Source organism: Haemorhous mexicanus, chromosome 6 (genome assembly GCF_027477595.1).
Source record: "Haemorhous mexicanus isolate bHaeMex1 chromosome 6, bHaeMex1.pri, whole genome shotgun sequence".
In the NCBI taxonomy this organism is placed as follows: domain Eukaryota; kingdom Metazoa; phylum Chordata; class Aves; order Passeriformes; family Fringillidae; genus Haemorhous; species Haemorhous mexicanus.
In genome coordinates, this window is record NC_082346.1 from 45,726,767 (window position 1) to 45,754,205 (window position 27,439).

Genomic DNA, 27,439 nt, shown 5'->3' on the forward strand with positions numbered 1-27,439 from the left:
TTTTTAAATAACATCTTTAATTAAAGTTTTTGCAAAGGCAAAATATTAAACTTAAAATAGGTCTTAGTACATCAAAATACTAAGTTCTCTAATCGTATTCCAAGCATGGCCTTTGAAACATAATATCCTGTATATCACAGAGGAGCAACCTTGATCTGCAATTGTACAGAATGAATTTTACAAACATAATAAATATATTTACCCCCTTACACATAACAGTATATGTACAACAGCAGTTGACAATAGTAGCTCAGAACAGCAAAAAAGGATAGTCCCCCACTCCATAATCTATTGGTACCCTATGCACTCTGGAACATGTCTCATTGGATGACTGTACATATAGCTAACCCAAGGTAGTTTTTCCTGTTTCAAAAAGCTCCTTTTGTTCCACAACATCTAATCCACCAAATAATAATTAAAAAACACACTGCATGAACTGCCTGAAAAAAGTAGACGACATGGAAACCAATGTACTGGTTTTTACACATTTCCCAACCAATCACAGCAATGGGAAAACGAGACTTTAAATGCCAGACACCAATACAGAACAATATGCAAGTTTCTTCATCTTGTATAGTCACTAATCTCAAAGTCTGAGAAGAACTCTAATATCAGATGGGGTGCATGGGTGGTGTGGGATGGCACACAGTAAATCCCACGGTGCTGTGTAAGGCAGCCCAGTATCAATCCAGTGTGCGTTGCCCTAAAACTACTGTTCATTTCCTGGACATCTTATTGCATTCTATTAGGAAGCTTTTGCTTTGGGGGAAATTCTGGGGGGCTTTATTGTTTTTAAAGGAGCTTTTACAAATTGAAGAGATTAAATCAATATGAACTTTAGTTAACAAGGTCTCTTAACTCCTTCACTGAAATTAAGAAATTTTACTCTGGTAGTGTTATCTGGTAACGTAATTACTACTTACTGTCAAAAGGTGAAATTATTTTCACAGACTCAATGAAGTTTACTTTAACACTCCTAGTTGTGCAGCAAAAAGATAAGAAAATATTTATTTAAAAAAATCAGTTACATGACACAACATGTTTTTTGCTCTCTTCTAGAAAATGTGCTTCAGAATCACATATCAATCCTGGAAATAAACTTGGACCACAACTATCACTTTATAAATAGTGTTGAGGAAACTGAATGATGTTTTAAAGCAAGTTGTGAGTACAAGGCAGGAACAAGGAGTATGAAATCTCAAAGAAATCTTGTTGCTAACCAGCAACTGAGGGGGAATAAAAACATATTTTATTTAAATAGTCCAATAAAGTTCCTTATGTGACTAAATTCTCTATTATCTCCTTAAAAGAAAACACTTAATTTTGTTTTCCACTTAGATGGTTTTAAATGATTGCACACACTAAAACCTAACAGAATTAGCGCAAAAAAGTTGCTTTTCTGATTGAAGCACTGCAGGAAATTTACTCTCTCAGGAATCATTGTCATACTGGCAAAACAGGTATTCTGCAAACTGAAAAGGCACAAGACTCAATTTTGCCCAGTTGCTCTACAAGTTTCCATCAGCCATCATGGTTATAATTCTGAAGTTATCTTCCCCATTTTTTTTCCATCATAAAAAAGGTGCTCCATTATCTGTGCAAATTTTAACATAAGCCCTCTTGAAACCATTAATTGTTTCCATAATACTGAACTATTTAAATTGGAAAAAAAAAGCGCTATTTCTAAGGGGGAAAAATCACTTATGAACATGGGAATCCCTTGCCCTCTGAAAGGAATGGTTTCTTTTGAACCTAATGAAATGGTCTGTTCAGTTATATAGTTAAAACCATGATTAAAAATTCAAGTATAATAATAAAATAAAGCAAACTACATTCTTACAGCAAGCTGCTACAATAAAATGAAATTAAAACATGCTTTTTGACTTAAAAAAAGGAACACTTGATGTAGCAATAAGAGCACAGTTTGGTATGTGCACGGTTTGACTGGCTTTCCCAAAACTTCACAGATATTTGTATCTGAAGACAAAACCTATCTGAAAAGCATACCATACAATAGCTTGCAAGAGGCTGTGCAAGTTCAGAAAGCTTCTAACATCCTTCAGAACAGACTAAGCTTAATTACCTTTAAAGTTCAGCTACCCTTTAAAATAGAGAGGCTATGTAGCTTCTAGTATATGTATGTGGGTGAGAAATATCACTAAGTTGTATGAAAACAAAGTGTAATATAAGTAAACTGGGTTCCAATAGTATAAAAAGGAATCTATAGCTAAAGGGATGTTTTTCCTTTTATTGGTTTGGTTGTGCAGCATTATGGGAATTTTTCTGAAGTCCACTACTTAAGACTTATTGGTAACGGACATGGAAAAAGGTGAGGGAAGGAATTAGTTGGTATATTATTGATTTCCTTGCAGTTGTACATAGACGTGTCAACAGTGGTAAAAAAATAAAATATCTGCGTTGTTCAGAAGAAAGCAAACACCAATCAGCAGTTTGAGATACCTTGAAAGCCCCCAGGTAAAAATGCAGTCTAAATGATGATTCCATTACTGAAGAATCAATTAGAGGAACCATCAATTAATTTTTCATAAACCTTATGAATGTAGACGGCTTTCTAACAACCATATGGCTCTAGACATAGCCCACAGGCAGGTTCAGTCATTATCAAGGAGAGAGCAGGTGTACAAAATCACAGCAATAAAACCTTCTTTACAATTTGTTGTGATTTTTCTACATACTGCTGAGACTACAAATGCACTTGGAGGCAAATGAATCAGAGAATGAAAATTAAAGCAGTAGTTACATACTGCTGAAACACACTTGTGACTTTGTTGAAAAATGTTTACGATACCTCATTCTCAAGCAAAAAATAAAGTCAGAAATCATGTCTGCTTCTCATGGTCTTACCTAATTCAGTAAAAATTATCTTTGTTGTGTCCTTTTTTCATCATCTTTTCAAGCACCCAACAAAATGCAAAATTTTTTTGAAATGGTGAGCCACATGAACATTCCTTCCTCAACAGTTTCTGAAGTATAATGCCCATTCCCTCTCCTCGTTCAGAAGTAACTGCATTTCCAAAAGCAGGCTTTGCAAGCATGGCCCTATGCAGGAGAAAGTTCTTCAACTTCTGAGATGAGAAAGGGAAGGAGGGGGGAATAACTTTGTTGCTTTTCACAAATTGAACACAAAAAAACCCCAAACAAACAAACAATAAAAAAGGCAAGTGAAAAAGTGACTACACAAGGTTTAGTGCATCTGACTGCTTGATTTGCTCTTACCAAGACAGTCTAAAGATACTCTAAAAAATTTGTGTTCTTAAAAGCTGTGCAGCTCTTCATGAAATTATACGCCATCTGGAAACTTTAGAGAGATTAACTGCTGCAGGTCATTTCTGGCTATACTTTTTAGTAAAGCAGATCTTTGATTACGAGTTGCAGCCAGGATGTTAGAATTTTTATATGATTTTCTGTATTAAAAATTTAGTCATTCCTGTGGTCTGTTGAATTATTTGTGGGTGTCTGGACTACAAACATAGTAAGCAGGTAAAGGAATGCATTTATTATGGCATTACCTAGATATTGGGTTCAAAAGGTCTCCAAACCCTTTTAAAAATGTTTTTGTTAAAAAATCAAGGGAAACTTATTTGTTTCGATTCAGTGATGCTGAACCACCACAAAACAGCAAGAATATAATTAACAAATTAAGCAATCTGACTTTTGTAGGGGATGAGGGGCTGCAAATTTGAAAACTGCAGCCCTAGATAAAACCTATCACATGAAATTAAAATAATTTTGAAACAAATCATTTTACCATTTTGTAACTGCTAGGAACAACAACCTGTTTATGGGGAATGGCATTGAAAACAACAAATAGATATAATAATTAATGAGCATATCAGAATTAAAAATATTTTCCTTATACAAGTTATTTAAAATTTAATACCTTAATTCTTACCCTTCTGTACAAAGCTTGCACGCGGTTTAAGTAAGATTCTGACCATCCTCACTACCAAAAGGAAGTGTTCAAAGCAAAGATTTGTACACACAATAAGCATTTTCAGATTAATAATCTATCAAAGGGAATAGTTCCTTCAATCAGTGGAAGAAGTATTTTAAAATCTTAAATCAAGGGCAGGGGGGACAAAGCCTTACATGCTAAATACCAGCTGTAGGTACCTGTATGTAGAATTGATAATTAAGGTATTCCTAACACACAAAACCAGCTCCCAGACAATGCTATAGCTGCTACAGTCCATGGCTTGCTCATCTGAAGTAGTGTCTTTGTTGCCACATTTTACCTTTGTTCCAATACTTTTGTTTATTTCTGATGTGCAGATACACATTTTGATTGGAGTATATATCCAAGTCTCAACCTTTTCTGCTTTTGTTTTTATTCCTTTTACAGGGAGTTCTTTTGTTTTGTCTTTTAAAACTTCACCATTCTGCGTCCCCAATGGCTTTGGAAAATACATAATCTCTTCCATTAAGATTCATGATGCCATCTTTGAGATGAAATTTCCATTTGTTTTTACTTCTGTGAATCTAGAAACAAGGCAAAAACATTAACCTATTACTCTGCATCAGAAATAGCTAATAATGCAGAAGTAAATTATAAGGGCAAGAAAAATAAAAATAACTATTAGACATACATTACTAAATTATTAAAAATACTGAGTGAAACATCCAGCCTTTCCTTAAACTCCTCCAGGGACAATGACTCTACCTCCCTGGGCAACCCATTTCAATGTTTAAACAACCCATTCTGTGAAGACATTCCTCCTGATGTCCAGCCTATATGTTTAATTTAAAACTAAAGAAAACAGAACAAAATTCAGCCTAAAGGCAGAGGAGTAAACTTTGGCAAATAAAAAAAAAAAACCAACCAAACAAACAAACAAAAAAAAACCAACAACAACTCCCCCCACCATATGCTGTAAGCACAGAGCAGACAAATATTTGCCATCTATCAAAACCTGCATTTGAAAGACCAAAAGACCACCAGATGACCAGATACTCAAAGAAAGCAAAGACTTTTCAGAAAGCTGAAATGCTGTTCAAAAGGAAAGGTCATCATGAACTTTTGCAGATGGAACAAAGGTGTAATCCTAGACCAAAGATGGTCTAGAAGAACTTAAAATTTTACGTAAATCATAAAAACAGGAAACCCTGCTGCAATTTTTCAATTTCTATCAAGCATAGGAAGTCTCATCATCTACCATTAGTGCTGTACAAACAGTAATGTGGCACCAAACAGCTATGACCATATCACTCTACTCATTATTTCTAGTACTGCTTGATCTGTTCTCACTTTGAGCTGAGAAAGAGACAGTCAGTGGCAAAAGTTAGTCAGCAAGTAAATGAACAAAAAAGGTCTGGCTTATATACACTACTTGCCCTACTGAATGGCACTCGACAAAAATCCCTCATCAGAAGCATTTGAGCTGCCATGAGGTTAGAAGGTCCTCAGATGAATAACTGAATAAAGATGAGAAAACACAGGTAAGATCACATTTTCTACAACAAAATGAGATCATTCCAGCTAAGGTTTGTGCTGGTTGGAGTCCACACAGTTTAAGAGCTTACTAAGGATCTGAAAAATGACAAAAAGTACTGATGATACAAAAAAACTAGTTACTGAAGAGCTGCAGAATGATGTTACTGCCCTAACTCATTGTGTAAGAAAACAATGGTGGCATTCAAGGCATATGAAGATAGTAACAATGGGAAAAAAATCAATTTCAATTTACACAGACAATAAAAGCGGTGGGTTTGAAGTAACAATTGCAAGTCAGGAATAAGATTCCAATGTTCTAAGATTCTCTCATGAGAATATCAGCTCTGTGTCCAATGGGGCCAAAAACATACACAAACTAATGCAGAACATTGCTGGACCAGCAAAAAAATTGAAGCGTTACCTGTGCTCCTCCCTAAACCTTATCTACCCTTACAAGTAAGATACAGAAAGATCAAAAAGATCTGCAGAATGAAAGTAAGCACAATCACATATTTGAACAGCAATTAAATATTTGAATTAGGTACAAATAACGAAGTGCAGCTGTGATTTCAAAGACATGACTGAGGAGGGTTACAATCATCTGCAGTATCATAAATAGCACCAAGAAAGCAAAAAAGAAAAGACTCTTTAGAACTAGGAAGTATCATATGAAACTAATGGGTTTAAAAATGAGGTGACCCTAAACACATCACACAATATATTTCTAAAATTTCTTGTCGCAAGGCAAAATTTTCAAGGATTCAAAAATAATCAAACTGATTTCTAACAAGTAGAGGAAAAAAATCCTCTGTTGGCCATTTGAGAAGAAGGCATTTTCTCTTCCTCAAGAGACAGCTCACAGAAGGATGGTAAAAAGCTCTACATGAGCATTGCTATCTGTCTGTTCTTGTCTCATAGTTCCAGAAGCACCCACCATCAGGTGATGCAGGACACTGGGCAGGAGGGAACTGCTCAGATCTAAGCTGATCCTATGTATTTTAGAGGCAAACTGAATAATGATTTCTTGAAAAGAGATTAAGTCCTTTCAGAGTATGTGGCACTGGAAGCTAACAACAGACACTGCTCCCTACCAAGTTCCCATTCCTAACTTTTAAGAGGGTGAGGATTTCAGAGTAGTTCCTGTTGCTTGGTTTCAGCAGCTCCCAATAAGCTTTTCTACCTGCTGTTCTGAGGTCCCTCACTATTCCTTACAAATTGCCTCAAAACTGTTTAGGATTACAGTCTAGAGGAGACAGATGGCTGGGATGTAGGTCTTAAATTCTGTGTTGAATCTGATGCCAAGTCTAAGCAGAGTCTGGGCATAACTGAAGACCTGCTAACCCAGTCATTCTTTGCAGCACAGGAGCTGACAGTTTTTTTACCCTGCTTTAAAAAGGATCCCTATTTGTTGTAGCCCAATTAATCAAGTACAGGAGAAAAAAAAAAGGAAAAAAATCCACATCAAATAATCTGTGTACTACCTCAGCCAAAAGATTCTGATTTCGTCTAGACACATTTAAAAAGTTTCCAGCACAGATGAATCAATCCAGGGAAAATCTGATCCCCTTTAATGACTAAATTCTTGCAAGACAGTTCAGGAGAATTTAAAGCAACACAAGCATTCCACACAGCCAGTTGAAATAGCACAATGCATAGCACAGGAAGAGCATTCTCCTCTAGTAACAATCCTATCATCGAGAAAAGATACTTTTAGTGATCAAGGAACAGTTTTCCACAATTCTAAATCCTGAGGACTACTTTTCCTGTGTATAGCCAAAATAAATGTACAAACTTAGCAACAGTTCACCTCTCCTAGTGCCAGAAGACTGCTGTTTTAATAAAGGGCATAAAAAGACACCACGAAGAAAAATAAAATGCAGCCAAATTTTTCTTAGCTTTACCTATTACCAAGTTTAGTACAAACATGGTACACAAACCTGTTTTAAAAACAACAGGTAATTCTTACATTTCCATTCAATGGTCTGTGTAACTATTAAGTACATACAGATATATAAAGATACTACTTAAAAATTATAATTTGATAGTAAGAACAAAGAAAGTAAAACTCTTGGATTGTTTTCTGTAGAGATTTACCTTATCATACTGGCACACAACAACATTTTCTGTATCAAAGAGTTCTTGTCCTTCCTCATCACTCACATCATCTTCACTGTTCAGAGGTTCCTGAAAGAAACACATGCAAAAAGCTGTGATGGCTGGCAAGATTAGAGCTGTTACTTCAATTATTAGCATGAGGCTACAGCGTTGTCTATGAACTGCAGGATGAAAAATGCAGGACCCAAAATGCAGTATTAGACTTTCCAACAGAGCACTGATGCCTCCTACCCTCCCTCCTGAGAAGATACCCTTATGAATTTTAGTCTGGAACTTCAATGTCCAGGCCAGACTGTAAGCACTGCAGCCTTTTATCACAACTATTCCATTCTTGCTCCTTCACTGCAAATGTTCATGCAAAAGTATGGAGATTTTCATTTTTGTAAAGCATCTAAGCAGTGGAAAGGTGACATCAAATGTGAATAAGCCACGGAGTTGTATTTTTAAGGGCACATAAGGAGTGATGTAACCATAAAAATAAAAACTCCATGTCTTATTCACATTTGATGTACAAAAATTGAAAACAAACCTCAGCATACACAATCTTATGTGCATAATAAACACTTCAACAGCTAAAACAACCACTAATAAACACAGGACAACAAATATACTTCCAAATAAATAAGCTAAATGGAGGAGATGCTAATGAGAGAAGAAGGTGTACTAGAGGTCCTAATTCCATTCAAAGTAATGCTATGTTTAACTGAGTTCAAAATCTGTAAGGAAGTGAGCCACTTAAAGTATCTGGTGAGAGGCAAAGGAAGCAAAAAATAGATTTCTGACATGCTGATAATGAAATCTTGTTATATAAAAAATTCTCTCCAGAATGTTAGCATTAAGGTCAAGGAATGCTTAATATTTAAGAATGACAACTTATACTAAATAAGGCAACTATTAAAACATTGAAACTGACATCAGTGCTTTTCCATATAATGGAAAATTGATGTGAACCCAACCTGTAATTTGTAACAGAAAAATAGTGTTAAGACCCCACCGTAAATGTACTAGAGAAAATCTGATTATTTACAAGTTTTACCTGCATATCTTGTATGGGTGATACACACTATGAATTAACTGTTCATAGTTGCATTTTAAAAGGAAACTAAAATAATTGGAAAGGCTGTAGAGAAGTTTGGAAGCAATATGGGAGTTCAAAGTGCATCTTAGGGATGGATTTAGGGAATACCAATCTTCCTGCCTGAGACTAAGTATCAGTACTTTTAAGTTAGTAGTATTTCCTCACCCTCTACCCATTTTATACAATTTCTTCTTATTCTTGTAAGGCTTTTTGGTGCAACACACCAAAACTCAGGAAGAACCACTGGCTAAAGTCCAAAAACCAAGCCAACTCAAAGACAAAATTAGGCACATACTATTAAGAATAGTATGCCTGTTCCTGTCTCCTTATTTTATTAAATCAAAGTAAGATGTGTTTCTAGAAGATGCTTTATACTCAAATTTGAGTTCTCAAGCTTGTTCCTGTGTAACAATAAGCAATGGAATAGCCAATGAGATACAGGCAGACCACATCTCTTGGTCCCATCATTGAATCAAATGCTGCTCTCCTTTTTGTCTGTCTTAGCACCCTGCTTTTGTACACGCTTGGTGCCAAGCAGAGTTGACCATTTCTGTTTGCTCATGAAGGTTATATGACTTCATGACTGAACTCCCCATAACATCAAAAATATTCCTATTGAAGTATTTAAATGGTGTTGGTCACAGCTAATTTTTGCTATCTCCCCCACAGCCTCCCCAGCCTGCAGTGCTTTGCTAATACACACCATTTCCCCAACTTCAATAAGGGTAACAGTTATAGACTCAAAATTACTGAAGTAATTGTTTGATTTGATATAGACAGCTTTCTTTAAAATATCAACAAAAAAAATTGAAACACAACCATAATATTAAGTTTACCTCTTCAACTTGGCCATCTTCACCCCCATCTTTTTCTTTCTCTTCCTCTTCATCATCATCATACTCTTCTTCCTCATCATCCTCTTCTTCAGACGATGTGTCCCCTGTTCCATCAACTTGGAGAACAAGTGGTGCTTGTGGTTGTGCCTGTTGCTGCTGTGGCTGCTGCTGACCAGCTGCAGGAATCTGTGCTTGAGCTGGTGTAGGGGCAGCCACTGTTGTAGGTATAACTTGAGTTTTATTTCCTGTAAACAGGATCTGCTGAGGCTGAATAATCACTCCTGTCTGCTGGGAAAGCCCTCCAGGGAGAGGAGCCAAAACCTGATGGAATATCACTGTAAGTACTGAGGCTGCTAACGTGACAGACCATCACATCACAGGCTCAAAGGAAACAACTAAAGCATATCAATCTGACTTGAACTAATTACAGAACAGTTACAAATATTCCACCTATATCAGGTAAATAATTTCAATTTTAATCCCATACCTTCTTGCACTACTTGCTGTTAAATTTTCTGCATTTTGCATTGCTAAATGTAAGAAAAAAATTTAAAAGTCTGTCCATTCTAAAACATAAGCACTGCCACCATACCCGAGCTCCAAACACAGCACTGGAATGTTTTAATCCAAGCAAAAGATTATTTTTAAAAATTTTCTTTATAAAAAAAATTAAACTCTTCACAAATTGTTAGTCCTTCTTGAACTCTACAACTGTGACACTATGACAATGTTACTAAAATTCAATGCTAACACAGTCTGGACACAGAGCTGACCTTGTCAATGAACAACAATCTTTCTAAAACATTGTATTCACTACTGAAATAACCAAGGAGTGACAGTTTTAGGTATTTTGTTCTGCGTGTTAGGTGACTCAGAATCATTTCAATTAATTTAGAACAATAAAGGAAAATAAAGGATTACATCCACAATAGAACTCAGCAGGAGATGCACAAAAGAAATTTTAAACTGCAGCCTATCAATACCTGGCAAGAATAAAAGTGACACTGAAAATAACATTTCAAGATTGTTTATTTAAAAAAAAAAGCCCCACAAAAAATAACAAAAAAAAAACCCCACCACACTTGACACAACTTTATCTTTTTAAAATTATACTGTTTCTGAGTTTGTGTTCTAGTTCAACCTGTTCACAAAAATGCAAGCCCCTTTAGTAATTACTATAATGATTTTTTCTTCCAAGTGTACCTATTCAAAAAAAAAACCCCTTTACCTGCTGAATAACAGGTGCTTGTACTCCACCAGGCTGCATTTGGGGTATAACCTGCTGCTGTAGAACCACTGGCTGCTGTGGTTGAATAATATACTGAGCTCCATTTGCAGTTCTAACTACTTGGAGGATCTGGCCTGTAGTAAAATAAGTATCAAATTAATCAAATGTACAAGTTCACTTTTATTATATTAGTTTAAAAGCTCGTTTCCTGGAAGAATACCAATGGCAATTAAAAGAGAGAAATACTAAAATGATTCACTTTCATCAGTATAAAGACAGTATGCAATTGCAGCTGTGCCAGAAACAAGAACACGGCTGTCTACCATCTAAATATGATCATGAGGTACACAATCCAAAAATAAATTTACTTTTGCAGGAAACAGACTAATCCTTTAACACAGCACAGTATTTCAAATAATAGCTCCCATTTATGAGCATACCTGTTTTAAAAGATAGATTTTACAGCTGTAAAGACAAATTATTGTAAACCAAAAAAGAAGTACAGATATTCACAAGATAAAAATTCTATCCACTGCAAACACCATGGTATTTCCAGGGTCCAGTGAAATGATGACCTTTCCTCAGAATTCTTCCCTTCTGATTGTCACGTTGCAAGAAACTCCTCTGTCCATAACTTTCTTTACAGTATTATTTGCAGGTGTTTTTTGGAAAAAAAAATTCCATCCTTACATTTATTGTGCACCTGTCCTTTCTGTTCCCACAATGCCTGTACTTGATTTCCTTTTCACCATTTTATAACTTTCATCACTTAACGAAATACATCCAAGATGCAAACACACATTTGCCAATAGCCTGAAATTCTGAAAAGGCAGAGCTAACATACACTCCAACATTAGTTTTTCATATTTCTTATCAGAAAGGTGGCGTAAGAAGAGAGAAGGAATTAAATTAGATAATCCTGAACTTCATACATTTCCCTCAGATGGATCTCCTGTTCTTCCTTCACAGCAAAATGCAATGCCCTAATTACTGAAACAGTTAAATGTACCTAAAGAAGGGACTATCCCAGCCCTAGCCTAAGAAATTACTATAAATGTTCAAAACTGAATTATTACTACAAAAGTAACAAATGTAGGCTGCAGATTATTCTGTGCCATAACAAATATAGATGCACTTCCTTAAAACAGGAAAGATTTTGATTTTTAGAACAGCTGCACATTTAAATTTTACTTCAAGTATATACTATTAAACATTATAGTGCTTAAAACAGGAGGATTAAGTCCCAGGTGATCCTGGTGAGCACAGGTGAATTACTCCAGGAAAAGCAGCAACTAGATCTAGAAAATGAGTTTTCCTAGGCTTTTCTTTACTTCCTGTGCAGTACAGAGCTATAATCAGGTTAATAAAATCAACATAATATGAAAGTACATGAAATGTCAAGATATACTGTTCATTAAAGTAACATTTAATTATATTCTAAATGCTTGGCATAACAGTACTTAGAAACTATAAATATGAAATAAAGCTAGCATTGCTAGCAAAGTTAGAAATTCCACTCTGCATGCTTAGCAGGCATGAAAAACCTTAGGACACTACTCTTCTGAAGTCACAGAAGTAGTGATCCTACTTCATAGAAGCTCAGTGCCTGAGCTTGGATTATACACCACAAAGCTCAGAAATACACAAAGGGGAAAGACAGCAACACCAATCCCTGTACATCTAGAACTTCTCTAAGTGAGGAAAACTTAGACAGATTCTAAGCTACAACACCATTAGGGCACAACCACAAGATTCCTAAGAAAGTCAGTGAGCACAAAGTGCAAGAATCAAGCAAGTAAAGAGACTGCACTACCCTTGTTAGGGTGGATTCCCACATCCTGCTTTTCAGCAGTAAATAAGAAGTGAGGCACAGAATGCTTCCCTCTTAAACCCCCTTAGAACTATAGCTTGTTCTCAATATTAAGAGAGTTACCTGAATTTGTAAGTATCTGCTGAACTGGAGTAACACCAGCGGGGAGAGCCAACGTAGCTGCAGTGGCTGCAGCACTCTGAAATACAGGAAAAGCGTTTTAACCACAAACGTAATATTGACAGTGTTTCATCTCACAACATGCTGCCTGAACATACCTAACTTTTTATTGCCATTTACAGTGTTTGCACACAAGCTCCTGCAGCTATTAAAATGCAGACATTTCAACCATACATTATATTACATTAAAAAATTATTTTATTTTCCTTCTCTAATAGTAAGAAGACCAAAGCAAAAATCACTAAATATCACACCCTAATGCAACTTGGTTTCTTGCTTTATCTGCAAGTTCAGCAGATAAACCTCTGCCTTCTCTGCTGATCTACTAAAACACCAGAATACATCCTTGCTCATGTGGCAACTTCAGTTACACTTTTTCAAAGCAGCTAAGGCTATGGGCCTACAAATCTGAAGCAACATAAGGTACTGACTGAAGCAATGATTATGTTTGCCTGCCTTGTTTTCACAAGGCATAGTAATCAGGTTTGCACTCTTCTTCATTCTGTAAGTGATTTGCACGTCAAGTCCCACATCACACAGCTCCTCTGAGTGAACCTACACATACTGTGTACTGACTGTTCACAGAATGACTGATTTTGTCTCTCAAGACAGCTGGTTCAAAGATAAAGTGGAACTATCAATGAGTAATGATTTGAACCTGCAAGGAAACAGAACTTCAACACAATTATGGGAGCTCCGAACACAAAAATCTGTATTAAGTCCTTAACTTGCAGAGGATGATGGACTTCTCTAGAGGCCTCTCCATTTCAAGAGTCCAACCTCAGCTGCCATGGAAAAGCTTACCTTCCCCTACCATAAAGGAACCATGGCAAATTATTCTTTGTTACTGAAAGGATTTAAACTTCATTACTGAGTAGAGTGCATACCTCCCGTTTAGAAGAAACAGGATCTCCCCATACTGTTTAGTCGATATATTAGCTATATCTCCCAAGATTAGAGATCACCACATAAAACTAAAATATGCTTTATGCATCCTCACAGCCCAGACAAACACAGATGAATGAACTCTCATTACTCTCCGCCTTCCAAAATACTCAAAAGTCTGTAAGATCCACTCTTTCATAGCAACTCAAATGTTTCTAATAAACAGTATTTCCAAACTGATTGTAACTCTTTGCTGAACAGTAGTTCTCTGTGGTAGACAAAGCACCAACATTTTGACAGGGGTAGGGTTAAAAAGCTGGGCATACTCATTTTTTTCTATACCCTGAGATAACTGAGATAGGACAAAAACACATTTAACTGTTGGATTTGTAAAGTTACAAATCCCATTGAAATGGTTGTCAAACATAAAAAAAGGTGAATGTTTATGTGCTCTCGGCTTGTAGGTAAATCATGCCGTTCAAGTAACAAAGTTCACGCTATTTTCTGTAGCATGATCAGCAGGTAACAGAAAAGTAAGAGAAGGCTGTTCCAGCTTATTGCATCATGAAACTTTGCTTCACAGGCTTTTAACATAGAAGTGGTAAGAATGTAATTAATTCTGGTCATAATACACATAATTAAACTTATATTAGGGGTTGTTTCAAAGCTTTGCAAACAACTTATTTCTCTTTAAAATAAGCCAGGGCCTTTAAAGCAAGATAAGATAGGCAATATTAACCTCTAGAGATACAGAGTGCAAGGAAACTGTACATGACCAGAGTCAATTCTATATGCTGCTACATAATTAGTGAATGGAATTAATGTGACCAGCAAAGACCTACGTGAAATGCTAAATCCTCTCTCATTCAACATAAACTGAAGTTTCAGTGTATTTAATGCTTTTTTCTGCATCTAGCAAATACATTATGCCTGCATCAGTTAATGGTGGTTTTGGTATATGAGAATATCATCATGGAGATTCATACCAGCAGTATTCCAATTTCTGATTTTAAAAAAGTTTTGGTAAATATATTTAAGCAGAGGGCCAAAGTAAGTCCTAGATTTGTTAGCAGAAGTTATATATCACTGTTCCTAGACTGTAAGTGCAGCAGCAAAACTCAGAAAGGTGGCAGACGGGTTTACCTGAGTGTCCTAAATTACTTTTAAACATGTGATGACTAATAGAAATTTCTGTTTACTGTTTAATCAAAACAATTTACATAATGACAGTGTAAGCCTGTATAAACTTCCTCTCTTACCATGCCTGATGCATTCATATGTGGTATCAGCTTGGAATCTGGCACAATAACCTGCTGCTGAGGTGCTAGAAATGAAAAAAACAGCATTTAACGAAAAATACACAATCTGCCCAAAAAACATCCAAGCCAGAGCAACTCAAAGATTATCACCCAAATGTCAGCCGAGCTTCATCACAAAACCAAACACTAAGCAGTCTCTGGTCTTAGTAAGTTTTACTTTCAAGACAATATTCAACAGCAGCTGATACAACTGCCTTTACAGATCTTATTTCAAGGGCTTTGGTTACCTATTCTGTATCTAGGTAAAGCAAGACTGAAAATGTATTTCTGAAATGAAAGGTATTAGTGAGATGTTGATAAAATTTATGATGCCCAATAGCAGAATTCTTCAAAAACAAAAAGGTAACTCTTGAAACAGACTTAAGCAAGAATTACACCCAGATGAAGAGTAACAGGATGCTGCAGTTAGCCTGAGCTATGCACAGACAGCATAGCTTCAAGCTGATGATCTTCACTGTCTTTCTACTGCAGCAGAAGCAGATGAAATGTGATAAACCACCTCTCCCACACAACAAAGCAGTTTTGGTGCACTAAAGGAAAGGCTAGCTAAACTATAAAAACAACCTGTTGATCACCTGGAAGTGCATATGGCCAAGCGTTTGGAACAAGCAGGTTGCCACTGCTATTATCAGTGACAGTAAACTTCAAAGTGCCAGAGCAATTTCAATTAATTTATCACTGACAAACTATCCTCCATCCAATCCTTTAAACAAATGACACTTAAGAATATTAGGAATAAGAGTTTCTGGGAAAGATTCTAGGGCAGGAAGCCTCAAAACCTGTACAGAGATCTGAGGGCATCTCCAATTTTCAGGGAAATGAAGGAGGGCAAAAGATTAAGGGAATCTCATGAACTTGTGCCAGGAGCACAGAAAGGACAGCAGGAATCACCATGTCGATCATCCTGATCCCTCCCTGGGACTGCACCAGGTCATGTGAACAGCTACTATACCATCTCCGCCATGGAACAGGGAAGTAATTCAGAAAACTGCATCTCTGTGATGGAAGTGCTTTGATATCCTAATTTAATTTAGTCTCCGTGCTGTCATTTAGTTGTAAGCCGCAGCACTGGGCAACAATAAATCAGCCTGACGTGTGTTACCAGGGGCAGGACCTGGCCTACCGCGGGAGCACAGGAACACCTCCATGTTCCAGTGCAGGGAACGCGGGCCAGCGGAGTCGCGGCTGCTCCGCCAAGCGGCCGCCAGAGGGCGCGGTGAGCGGCCGCCCCCGCGGAGGCCCGAGCCTCTGCAGCCGCCGTGTTTATTGAGAGGCTTTCATCTCAAAATAATTTTATCCCAACGCACAAAACTCATTTATGTCTAGCAAAAATAAAAATTACTATACGAAGAAAACAAGCAACCAACACGCATCTTTCCCTCCCAGTCAAAAAAGTGCCCCAAGCCAACCACAAAAAAACCAACCAAAATGACATCATGGAAAAACTGATCACATTAGTTCTATACTGCGTTGAATACATGGTGGTGGGGTTTTGGCTGGTTTTGGGGGGAGACAGTGAGGGATATCAACTCATATCTATCTTTCGTGCCTATGACAACATAGGTTTTCTGATCCGTGAAATCTGACACGAAGACTGAAGTCTGTGACTACCACAGACAAGTATTTTATGTCACCAATTGAATACACTGAAAACTCAATCAAGCCTTTCATGGGTGGCAGGTATGTTTACTCAGCATGTATGCAGTAAAATTCAATATTTATCTCAATTTTCAACTGAAATTATAACTGCTGAAAAAATTTTTCATTAATGAACACACAAGACAGTTATTACAAGAAACAATACTGTTATGCCTAGCTAAGGTATACCTTGCACATCCACATCTACACAATGTGCAATCTTTTAAGACCAAAAAAAAAAATCTACATATACTCAGACTATTATACAAGTATTTTATGTGTCCTATCATTGAGTTATGCTAACCAATAATGATTTTTTGAAATAATTTGCTCCTAATGACATTACCACCTCATGACTAAACTGTCAACTGTTTCTATTGGCTTGAACTCAGAGCTGCCAATGAAATTTTTAAAATTGTGCATTCTCAAAGCATGTTATGTTACAGATGACCAAGAGAAAAATCCAGCTTTTTCAAAATCTTCTAAAGAATATGACTTAAAACAAATACCAAAACACTTTTCCCCCAGCTTTCTTGACCCATTGAAGAGAGGCCAAGTAGAAAGACAGAAAGTTGACCACCAGAGAGAATATGCAGAGGAGTTGGACTAACTTCAGAGTGTTTTGCCAGAGTGTTTAGAGATTAAGTCTGACCTTGCTGAGATGCTGGAATAAGGACCTGCTGTGGCTGAGACTGCTGCTGTACAGTCTGCTGAGGCTGAGGTGTGTGATGGTGGTGGTGATGATGCTGCTGTTGCTGCTGCTGCTGTTGCTGTTGTTGCACCTGCAATAAAAGCTGCTGCTCTTCTGAATGGAAGCCATCTACAGCCTTAGACTGCATCAGCTTGTTCTCCCACAGCTAGTTTGGAAAAGGAAACAAAAATATCTGTGTATAACTTTTACTCTTCAGGATTTGTAACAATATAATGACAGTACTCCAAAACTCAGTTTCACTGTTTATTTTGTGCAAAAAGCCCAAAAGGGCTTCAGGAAGATACAGACAAAAAGATAACTCCACAGAGTTAAGAAAAGGAATTAAATATCCCTTGTCAGTCCAAGATTAAACTTTAACATTCTTTCTTTCTTCCAAGTGTGGAAGATTCACAACAACCCTAATAGGAGCATGAACTGAGATAAACTGGTAATTTTAAGTAAGACTTAAACTGTTCCATTTCTCTATATTCCTTCTTTCTTACCTCTTCTATCACAAAAATAATTCTTTATTACAGCTTTCCTTGAGCCATTTCTTCTTGGAACTCCTCAATAAAAGTTTCTTAAAGACTACTGCCTCCTACAACAGAAGCTACCAGTATACCTAAGATAATGCCTCTCTACAATCATTTATACAGTTTCTACCACAATATCAAATTCACCTTCTCCAGCCCTACAGTTCTTTATGTCAGCTGACATGTCTCCAAAGGACAGAGAGATGCAAAAAAGCAGCTCCTTTAAGAAGAGCAACACGAGTATTCTGTAATACATCAGAGCCTAGAAGACTACAGGCACTCAGGACTCATGATTTCAAAATCTGCTTAGGGCTCCTCTTCAATACTTCATTTTCCTTCCTGTCTCTTTCCTCATTAATTTTTTCTGACATCATTTGCAGAACACATATGTGACACAAATACCATAGCACTTTTTTAACAGCTCTCACTGTGTTTCCACCAAGCCAGGTCATGGTCTCATGGGGAAAGTCTTCATCTGTTTCTGTCTAGTCAAATTCAAAATTTTTTTCCCACTCCATCCATTTTTTAATACTTCAAAATTATTGTGAATGTGGGATACAATGCTCACTGAAGAAGATTATATAAAAAGTCATCTACTTTCCCAGTTTCCTTTCTTTTTGCTGTTTTGTTTTGCCCTTTTTTCCCCCTGCTTTTTCCCTTCCCCTATGAAGGGTGTTTTTTACTCCTGAAAAATTTGAAGGAAGCTATAGGAGACACACTAGAGCTCAGGTTAACATCCTACCTTTATTATGGACCTTTGATTCAAACCCACTGCACATAAAACAATTCTGAATCAGAACTTCAGGCAAGTGTGATTTATTATGTACCAACCCCCCAAATGACAATACTTTTGAAACTACAAACCATACATGCAAAAATCTGACAATGTATCTAACAATGCAACCCTTCTGACAAAAACATCAAGCAGGGCAGGCATTTTATTTTTCCTGCAGAGAAACACTAAGAACTATGTTTCTCTAAAATAAACATATTTTTCCTTTTTTAAAGATGCAGTGTTTTGGGGATCAAAGTAACACTGCATTCAGATGACTACTGTCAGATTAGGGAAAATACCAAGGTGAGCAGACCTACCTATACAACAGTGCAATTCAAATGATATGGTGATACAGATATGCAGATTACAGTCTTTAATTAACTAAAAATTAGTACTTCTACTGTAATCAACAGTAGCCAGATTTGGAAACTAATTGCTGCATTGGTCTATTAAAAAAAACATTTAATTTCAACTTACTGTTTTGAGTTCCATGAGAACTTGCTCATCCACTCCTTCATCCAGAAAAACTTCTCTGACATCATTAATGACATCTTCAATTACAGACCTGTACAATTTAGGCTTTAAAAAAAAAACAATAACTAGTCAGCACTGTTTTGAAAAAAATCTGTCATTTTAATATTAAATAAGATTCCCACCCCAAAAAACTGCATTTCAGAATACATCACTTGTTTCCAAGTGACTGAAATATCCAGGAAGGTAAAAATCAGGAAGAGCAGCTCAAAAGGTGAAACAGGAAGGGACTGCTCACAATATTCTGTGACATAACTACAGCACAAGAGTTATCAAGCCATGAAGAGAATAATTTAAAACAGAGACAAGGAGATTGTTTTCCATTCAGTTAATTTCTTTTCTGCTTGAAAATGTAGATCCTAAAGATGCAAAAATGCTGAGATGTGTGCAAAATGCATTAAAGAACATTCAAGTTTGAAAGTATATTAAAGACAGGAAAAGAAACTTGTTAGTACTTGCACCAAGTATGGCTCAGAATGATCTTGAGCTGAAAAACATTGAAGGCTCAAAAAACTGGATGGATTCATGTGAACATCCTGTTCTTCCTTGCACACTTGTTTTCACAAACTCCTTAAGACAGGATACTAGGTTAGACAGACTTCTGTTTTCAATCACTACTTATGCTTTTACATTTTGAATTTTTCATGGGGAAATACTAAAAATATGTTATTATTACACTGCTTTCACACCCAAACTATCAAAAAAGTAAATTGTCAGTTCACTTTAGGTTGCCAAAAGAGGTTCGGGAGCCTCCATTCCTGCAGACACTCAAAGGCCATCTGGACATCATCCTGGGCTCTAGCTGGCCCTGCTCGTGCAAGGAGGCTGCAAGAAGTCCTCTAGAGGTCCCTTCCAACATCAACCATTTTGTGAATTTTAAAATGAAGGTACGATTTAAAATAGAGAATGTAAACATTTAACATTATAAATTAAAGCACAACATTTAATTCGTAAAACCACATGAGAACTGTACTATGCACATCCTGTACCTTTTAAATAGCACAGCTCAGACCTCTGTTTGTATGTATGAACCTCAATGGGATTTTGGCTAGGCTTAATATATGTGCTATCTAACTGTAAGGCACCACTACAAGCTGTAAATTATGGTTGATAATCTTGCAGGCTGTGAACCACATATACTTCACTGCCCAAGGTTGCTCCTTGGGCTGCGAGTACACCAATTTTAAACTATGAGAAAGTAGCCACAACTTTCTCTAAACTGTCATTCTCCTCAGCCCCACTGCCCAGCTCCCTTAAGCAATAAATCCTGACTGATGCCACACACATCAGATATGTTATACATATGGAAAATAACCATCCTGTACCGGTGCAGCGGGTTTGGTACTCCAGGAAGGCTGTGCCTCCAATGCACACACAGGAAATCTGCACCAAACATAAGCAGATAGTCCGGAGGTGCAAGAACTACACAAATTTACTTAACTAACACACTGAAGCATTTATTTTACACACAGACATTTTCTTAATGTATTCCAGAAGTGTTGAATTTGTTGCAGACATGCTAAAAATTGTATTTCACATGTTATGGAATTGTTATGCCTAAATTATGGAATAATATAGGTAGACAAGTAGCCCTTGATTTACTAATCCAGGGAAAATCTGAGTGGCCAGTAAGCACAAAAAAAAAAGCTGAATATCTTTACTTTTAGATGTAGATGGGGGAAAAGGAAAATAAAACTTAAGAAAATGCATAAAGATTACAAGGGAATAAAAGACCATATCTGGAACCTAGAAATAAGCAGTTTCATGGCTGCTTAGTGCATTACACCCTTACTGCTTAAAAAAGCTCTGCACTGAGGCATAGTCAAGTTATTTTTTTACAACCCTTGCCCCAGCCCCTTCCTCCCAAAAAAGAAAAAAAAGTATAAAAATAAACCAAAAAAATCTCAACAAAATCCAACATACCACTCTATGTTATTTATGGCATTTTAGCTTTAAAACATGTTGCAAATCAAGTAGCTGAGATGTTATCATTCATCCTTTTATTACCGGTCATTCAGAAAAAAAAAAAAAACCCACTAAAAATTTCTGTCTTCAAGTAACAGAGGAAGTTTGCCATCCTTGACAACTACATTTACAGCACTTATGTCCACAACTTAACTTCTTCAAAAAAAACCAAAACACACCATAGTGCATGCTCTCTGATCCACGTTTGAAATACTGCATTAACTGAGTTTATAAACATTGAAACAGACTTTCAAAGCCAGACTTCTCTTGAGTGCTAGTATTTTAAATCTGTGTAATAACTCAGAAATACCAAGCACCATTAACAGGATTATTTTTCCACTTAATTCATAACATGCAAAAAGATATTCTACTTAACAATATTAAGTCCTATTATTCCTATAATTAAACATATTGCATTAAGCATATACGATTCAAGCAGCGTGGAAATACTACTTAACCTATTCCATACACAGTTCCTTATTACATTAAAAGCATCTGTTCCTTAATGCCAAAAATACATTCTGCAAATAAACATGCTTAACCTCAAGCATGTAAGTTACTTTATTTAAGTCAAGAGAAATACCTGTATGCCTAAAATTACAATCAAAATTTCTGCAGGATGGAGGGTTCATTTTCTCCTTTAATCCTCTTCTCCCTAAATTACCTATTAGGTCTACTTTTCTAATAAAACAGATTTTACACAAACAGGCCCTAGTAATTTCCACCAGTAGCTACTTCCTCCTATCTCCACAGTCAGGTATTTTTGTAAGGTTTGTTCACAAAGCCTTCTGAGTCTATAAAGCCCTGGAAGAAAGATACCAACATTCAGATACAACAAACTGACTCCGCAGCCCAACATTCTGTTTGGGAACTTCCTTTTTTCCCTAGGTAGGTAAGACAAAAAACAAATTCAAGCAGTTATTGGTTTCTAGTGTCCAGCACTAGCTTAGCAAGACCTTAGAAAGGCAGGCTAAGAGCACAGATGTTCACTCTGCTCTTGCTGACACAGGATCCTTCTGCACTACTTCCAAAAGCCCAAGCACGCAGGTAAGTGCCCCAAAGAGGAAAGTCCTGCATGGCTGGAGTGAGCTGAGTGCCGTGTGGGTTAACCAGCCCACCAGCAGTCTGTACATACACGTGTCCTTCTGCATGAGCCTCACAGTGCACTGGATCTCAAAATGGGTCAGAATTTTCAGACTGGTTAAAATCACACAGTAATATACATGATACACTCATGGCTCTGTGATTAGGAAGAAGGAAAGAGAAAACAAAACATTTGCACACTTATAATGAAACAGTGTCTATCTGATTTTACCTATACACCTTTACATAGTACTCAGAAATACCCTGTCCAGTCGAAATTCTCTTTTGTACACTCCTACTGAACATCCTAGGTGGATGGAACATCTCCCATACTGGGGGCAGTAATGCCTTCAAGAGACATCCCCAGTGGAATTCTGAAGAGTATCACAGAATGCTCTTTTCCTATGTCAAAAGAGGCATATTCAGTAAAATTACAAAACAGTCTTAAGTTCCAGACTTCAAAAGAAAGCACACTGTACTGTTTTCAACATAAACTGTGTTAGCATTAAGCATTATTTATATGATGCTGAAGCTGTTTATATAAGCCATCTAAGAGTCTGAAGTTGAATGACAAAACTATTTGCATACACTGCTTACTCAAAAAATAAACACGGTAATACAATTACCGAATAAGTCTAAAGATGGCATAGTAGATGTGCTTTCCAGTAAGTTTCTGCATTCAGCCAGAGAAAGCCATGCAAACAAATGGAAACTTTAAAGATTGCTATTAAAATAATTGTGCTTTCATCTGGTTTATATTTAAGTGCCTCCCTCATAAAGAGTACATTGCTGTAAATGTCAAGCTCTTTTAAGAGCAAAATACTCAAATCACTCTTCAATAAACACTATTCCAAGCACTTAATACAGATTAAAGACAACAATTAAAATTCCTGATTTATTAGATACAACCACAGACACATAAGAAATTATCTGGAATCTTACTATTTCCCCCTCCAGGAACATAAGGGAATGATTATATTTTACTTTCTCTGTGCATCTTGAAAAGAAAACTCTTGAGTATGGTGACACTGCTACACCAACTCCAAATCCAGGAGCAACCAGCAAGCTATTTTAAGAAATGCCACATGCCTTTGGGGGCTTACACTTCCTACATTCCTTCCGCTTCAAGGCTACAAAACCTGCAATCCTCTGTAATTATTATCACAGCACTTGGGATTTTAGCAATTTGGGTTTCCAATAACCAAGACCTTATGGAGAGACAGACCACAGCATGCTCTGTACATTTGACAACAGGTCATTCCTAGATGCTTCTGCAGCTCTCTCTGAAACATTGCTAATCCTTCTCTCAGCTGTGCAGTTACCACTGTAAGCTAGCCACAGGCAGCCAGCAGAGAACACTGTAAAGGTAACTACTTATAGTCACAATTACATCTAAGATGTGCATTAAAAAAGTAACATATATAATCTACATTGTAAGCATTAAGATTTGAGCTTTTTTTATGTTGTTTTGGACTTTTACAAATATATTACCTTTATCACACATAAAATCCTACACAACTGTTAACATCAAATATTTGTCCTTTATTACAGAGAACAGATTTCTAGCAATTCAGATTTGATCAGATGCTGACATGATGCCATTGACACATCAGGCTCCTAGTCCAGCTTCCTAAAGTCACATGGCTGCAGCATTTCAAAATGTTCCTATTCATCTTTGGCAACGCTTGGGTAAGTAATATATTTCTTGCTACTGAATGAGACCCAACTCGACAATATTGTGCGATTTTACTACTTAACTGAAAATTAACCTAAAGCATACCTATCTGAAGCAGGCTCATTTTGAGCTTGGCTTCCACTACTCCAAACACTGACACCTTTCAAAAGAACTTCCAGTAAAGAATTACAGTGAAAGAAAAGAAGTCTTAGTAAATAGTTGAGTCAAAATATTTAAAAGTCCTCTGCAGATTATTCAACATACGTATTTTTTTGCAATTCATTACTACCTCAGTCAAGAAAGAGAAGAAAAACCTCTAATTTACTACACAGAAATGAAATTTTTCTTTCAATAAATACACAAATCAATACGTTCATAAACAGAAGGACAACTAAGATTCAAATCACACACATTCAATATACATCCTCCTGAGTAACTGCCCTCTGTGTAACAGCTGACTACTTTCCTTAAGTTTTCTGATCCAAAAGCTGAAAAATATCAAATCAAAGACGTTTCCTTGCAATTGCCTAACCTAACTCATTAGCATGTCTCTAACATTTCAGATTAGGAAAAGAAAACTAGGACACTTTCCGTTTTCTATTGTATATTTTGTAGTATACCAAATACTGTAATGAAACTAAGTAGCAAAAATTCCAAAACCACTGCTCTGCCTGGAATGCAATAAAATATTTGTACACTTTAGGCACCAGAAACACACATAAATCATTGAGCAGCATCTGCAGCCCATGACCCACGAATAAAACTTGAATATTAACTTCACTTTTGGGGAGACAGCTGTAGTCAGACCTTGGCAATGCGCCATAAAATAAATACCACAACTCTCCTTGATACACTGGGTAAGAACCGTTAAAACACTCCTTTCCCCACGCAGCAGCAAAGCTACTTTGAAGACTTTACAGGAGCACAGGAACGTGTGCGAGCTGTACGCCAAGGACAAAAAACCCCAAACCCTAAACAAACAAAAAAAAACCCCACAGCAAAACCCAAAGCCAACCAAGAAAAATAAATTTTAAAAAAATTAGAAGAAAAAAAAAAAAACAGGTAAAGGGTAGAACAGATTCAAATGCAGGAGCAGATGAAAACTGTCTTTGTGCAATGCGTAGAAGCAAAAGAAAGCCCATTTACACGGGCTAGGAGACACCCTCGCACCCGCAAAGCACCATCGCTCCGCAGCCCGGTGGCGACGGGGACGGGCGGCGCGGAGGGAAGAGAAACCGGTGGGCAAGGCCGGTCGGGATCCGAGGGACAAGCCGCCCGTCTCCCAGCCTCCGCCGCGGACGCATGCACCTCCCAGCCCGCGCTCCGCGGCTCGCTCCCTATTTAAAGGCTGATGTGGTGTTTAAATGGAGAGGCGGTGACGTGGGGCTGGAAAGCACCTTCCCATCCTAGCAGAGTCTATATTAGAGAGCGGCAATAGCGCTATATAAACAGGGCAGCCACAGGGAGGAGGAACACAAGGAGCAGGGAGGCAGAAAGGCAGGGGGAAGCCATGATGGATCTGAGAGCCACAAACAAGGGGGCCGAGCCCGCCGCCGGGACGCCGGGTTTGTCTCCTCCAGCGCTTCGGGGCGGGGGTCGCGGCCGGGGGCGCGCCGGGGAGCGGAGCGGCGGCCGGGGGGGCTCGGTGGCAGCGCAGGTCTGTGTGACTGCTTGTTGCAAACCTCTGTGAGTACAAGTGCAGCAGCGAGCCACCCGCCAAGGTGCAGAAAGCACGAGAAGGGAACGGGGAAAAGGTTTGGGGATTTTTTTTCTTTTTTTTTTCTTTTTTTTTTTTCTTCCTTCTCTCTTTTTAAAATAAATACTGCCTCGCTCGCCAGAGTTGAGGGCTTTCACTCGGCTTAGCCGATCCGGCCGGAGTGGGATAAGTGCTTTTCAACCATCGTCTCCTTCTTACAAAGCAACATAAAATGGCTCCAGCGGAGCCCAGGCGGGCTTCCCCGACACCGCAAAACCGAAAGCTGTCTCGGGCGCCCCTTCCCCTCGTCTCGGGGCGGGCGTTAGCGCCCGCGCTCCTCCAGCTCTCGCCCCTTCCCCGGGCGCCTCCCGCCGGCAGCGGCGGCGCCCCCCGCCCGACGGCCCTTCCTTCCCTTCCCCGCCGGACCCCCGGCCTCCCCGCGGGGCCGCCCCCGGGCCGCCGCCCCGCGCCCCCACCGCTCCGCTCCCGCCGCCTCTCTCCCCGCCGCCGGGCGCCACAAGTTGGCTGCCGCCGCGGGGGCGAGGCTGCCCCGCGCCCCCCGCCGCCCCTGCCCGCCGGGGGGCCGGGACCGCCCGAGGCGGGCGGCGGGAGGGAAGGGAGTACGGGGGAGGGGGCGGCGGGCCCCGCCGGCCACCTCCGCCCGCGCTGCCCCCGGGGCCCCCCTCGTCCCCCGACCCGGTCCTTACCACGGGGTTTGTGTTAGTCGAGCTCGCCATGTCCCGAGCCCCCCGGGACGCCCCCAACCGCAGGGGGGAGTCGCCCCTAAAACAATAAACCTGCCCGGCTGCGTCCCCCCAGCGCCCGCGCGTTCCGCCCCGGCTCACGGGCAGCCCCGCGGCCTGTGCCGGGCTCGCTCGCGGCCCCGGGGCTGCAGCCGCCGCGCTGCCGCCTCGCCCCTTTATATAGCGCGAGTCGAGCGCTGCGCGAGCGGCCGGCGAGCGGGGGACGCGGGCGGGGGGGCGCGAGGCACCGCGAGAGCTGCCGCGAGACCGCGCCGGGACCGGAGGCGTCACGTGGGGCGCCCCGCCCCCGCCGCCATGACATCTACCGAGGCGGAAGTGGATGCGCGAAGCATCCACTGGGCCGGGCCCTATCGAGGCGGAAGTGTCTTCGCCTCGCTCCGGAGCGCCGTCTCCGTCCGGCGGGTGATGTCACGAGGCGCGCGCCGCAGGTGGCGGGCGGGGCCGGGGCCGTACGTTGCATGGTCTCGCGCGGGACGGGAGAACGGAACCGTTTAGTTTGGAAAAGATCTGTGAGACCGTAGAGTCCGCCCAATGATCGAGCACCACCGTGTCAGCTAGACCAGGGCACTAAGTGTCACCTCCTTCAACACCTCCACGGATGATGATTCCACCGCGTCTCTGGGCGGCCCATTCCAATGTCTAATCACCTTTTGTGTGAAGAAATTCACCCTGATGGCCAACTTCAGCCTCCCCTGTCCTCCTGTTCTGTCACTGGTTGCCTGGCAGAAGAGGCCAATCCCTACTTGACTGCAACCTTCTTGGAGGTGGTGGTAGAGAGCAAAAACCTGAGCCTCCTTTTCTCCGGGCTCAACAACCCCAGCTACCTCGGCTCCTCCTCATCAGACTTGTGCTCCAGACCCTTCCCCAGCTTTGTTCCACTTCTCTTGTTATACATGAGAAGCTTGACTAGGCCAGTATTCAAGCAGCAATCAATTTATTAATTAATATTGTAAGCTATGAGCAATACAGCACTGGGTACAGTTGGGGTTTTCCCTCCAACTGCACACCAATAGTTGAGGCTTGCAGGTATTTATAGGGGTACTCATAAGCTTTCTCAGCAGTTTCTATTCCCAATTTTTACGTCACAATTCTACACACTATTGTGATTTAGGTTTTTTCAGGATGTACATCCCAAAAGGAACATCCCAGGTGGTGGTAGTCCAGTTTCCGAAAGAAGGAAGGAGT

At 39.2% G+C, this 27,439-nt stretch overlaps 1 protein-coding gene across 1 annotated transcript; it reads right to left on the bottom strand.

The window, feature by feature from the left end:
• On the bottom strand, window positions 1-26,392 carry GTF2A1 (general transcription factor IIA subunit 1). The gene is made up of 9 exons (XM_059850100.1): window positions 26,198-26,392; window positions 19,018-19,119; window positions 17,194-17,398; window positions 14,844-14,908; window positions 12,643-12,718; window positions 10,710-10,843; window positions 9,482-9,802; window positions 7,547-7,636; window positions 1-4,500 (listed from the first exon to the last, which is right to left on the bottom strand). The coding sequence occupies exons 1-9, from the start codon at window positions 26,225-26,227 to the stop codon at window positions 4,393-4,395; spliced, it is 1,131 nt and encodes a 376-aa protein (XP_059706083.1). The 5' UTR covers window positions 26,228-26,392; the 3' UTR covers window positions 1-4,392.
• Between the last annotated feature and the right edge of the window lie 1,047 nt (window positions 26,393-27,439).

Coding starts and splice junctions, on each gene's coding strand:
- GTF2A1 (XM_059850100.1), bottom strand. CDS start 26,227: ATGGCGAGCTCGACTAACACAAACCCCGTG. Junction 14,909..17,193: donor TATTCCAGCATCTCAGCAAG/GTCAGACTTAAT, acceptor TTTCATTTCTAG/CACCTCAGCAGCAGGTTATT. Junction 4,501..7,546: donor TTGTGTGCCAGTATGATAAG/GTAAATCTCTAC, acceptor CCTTGTTTCTAG/ATTCACAGAAGTAAAAACAA.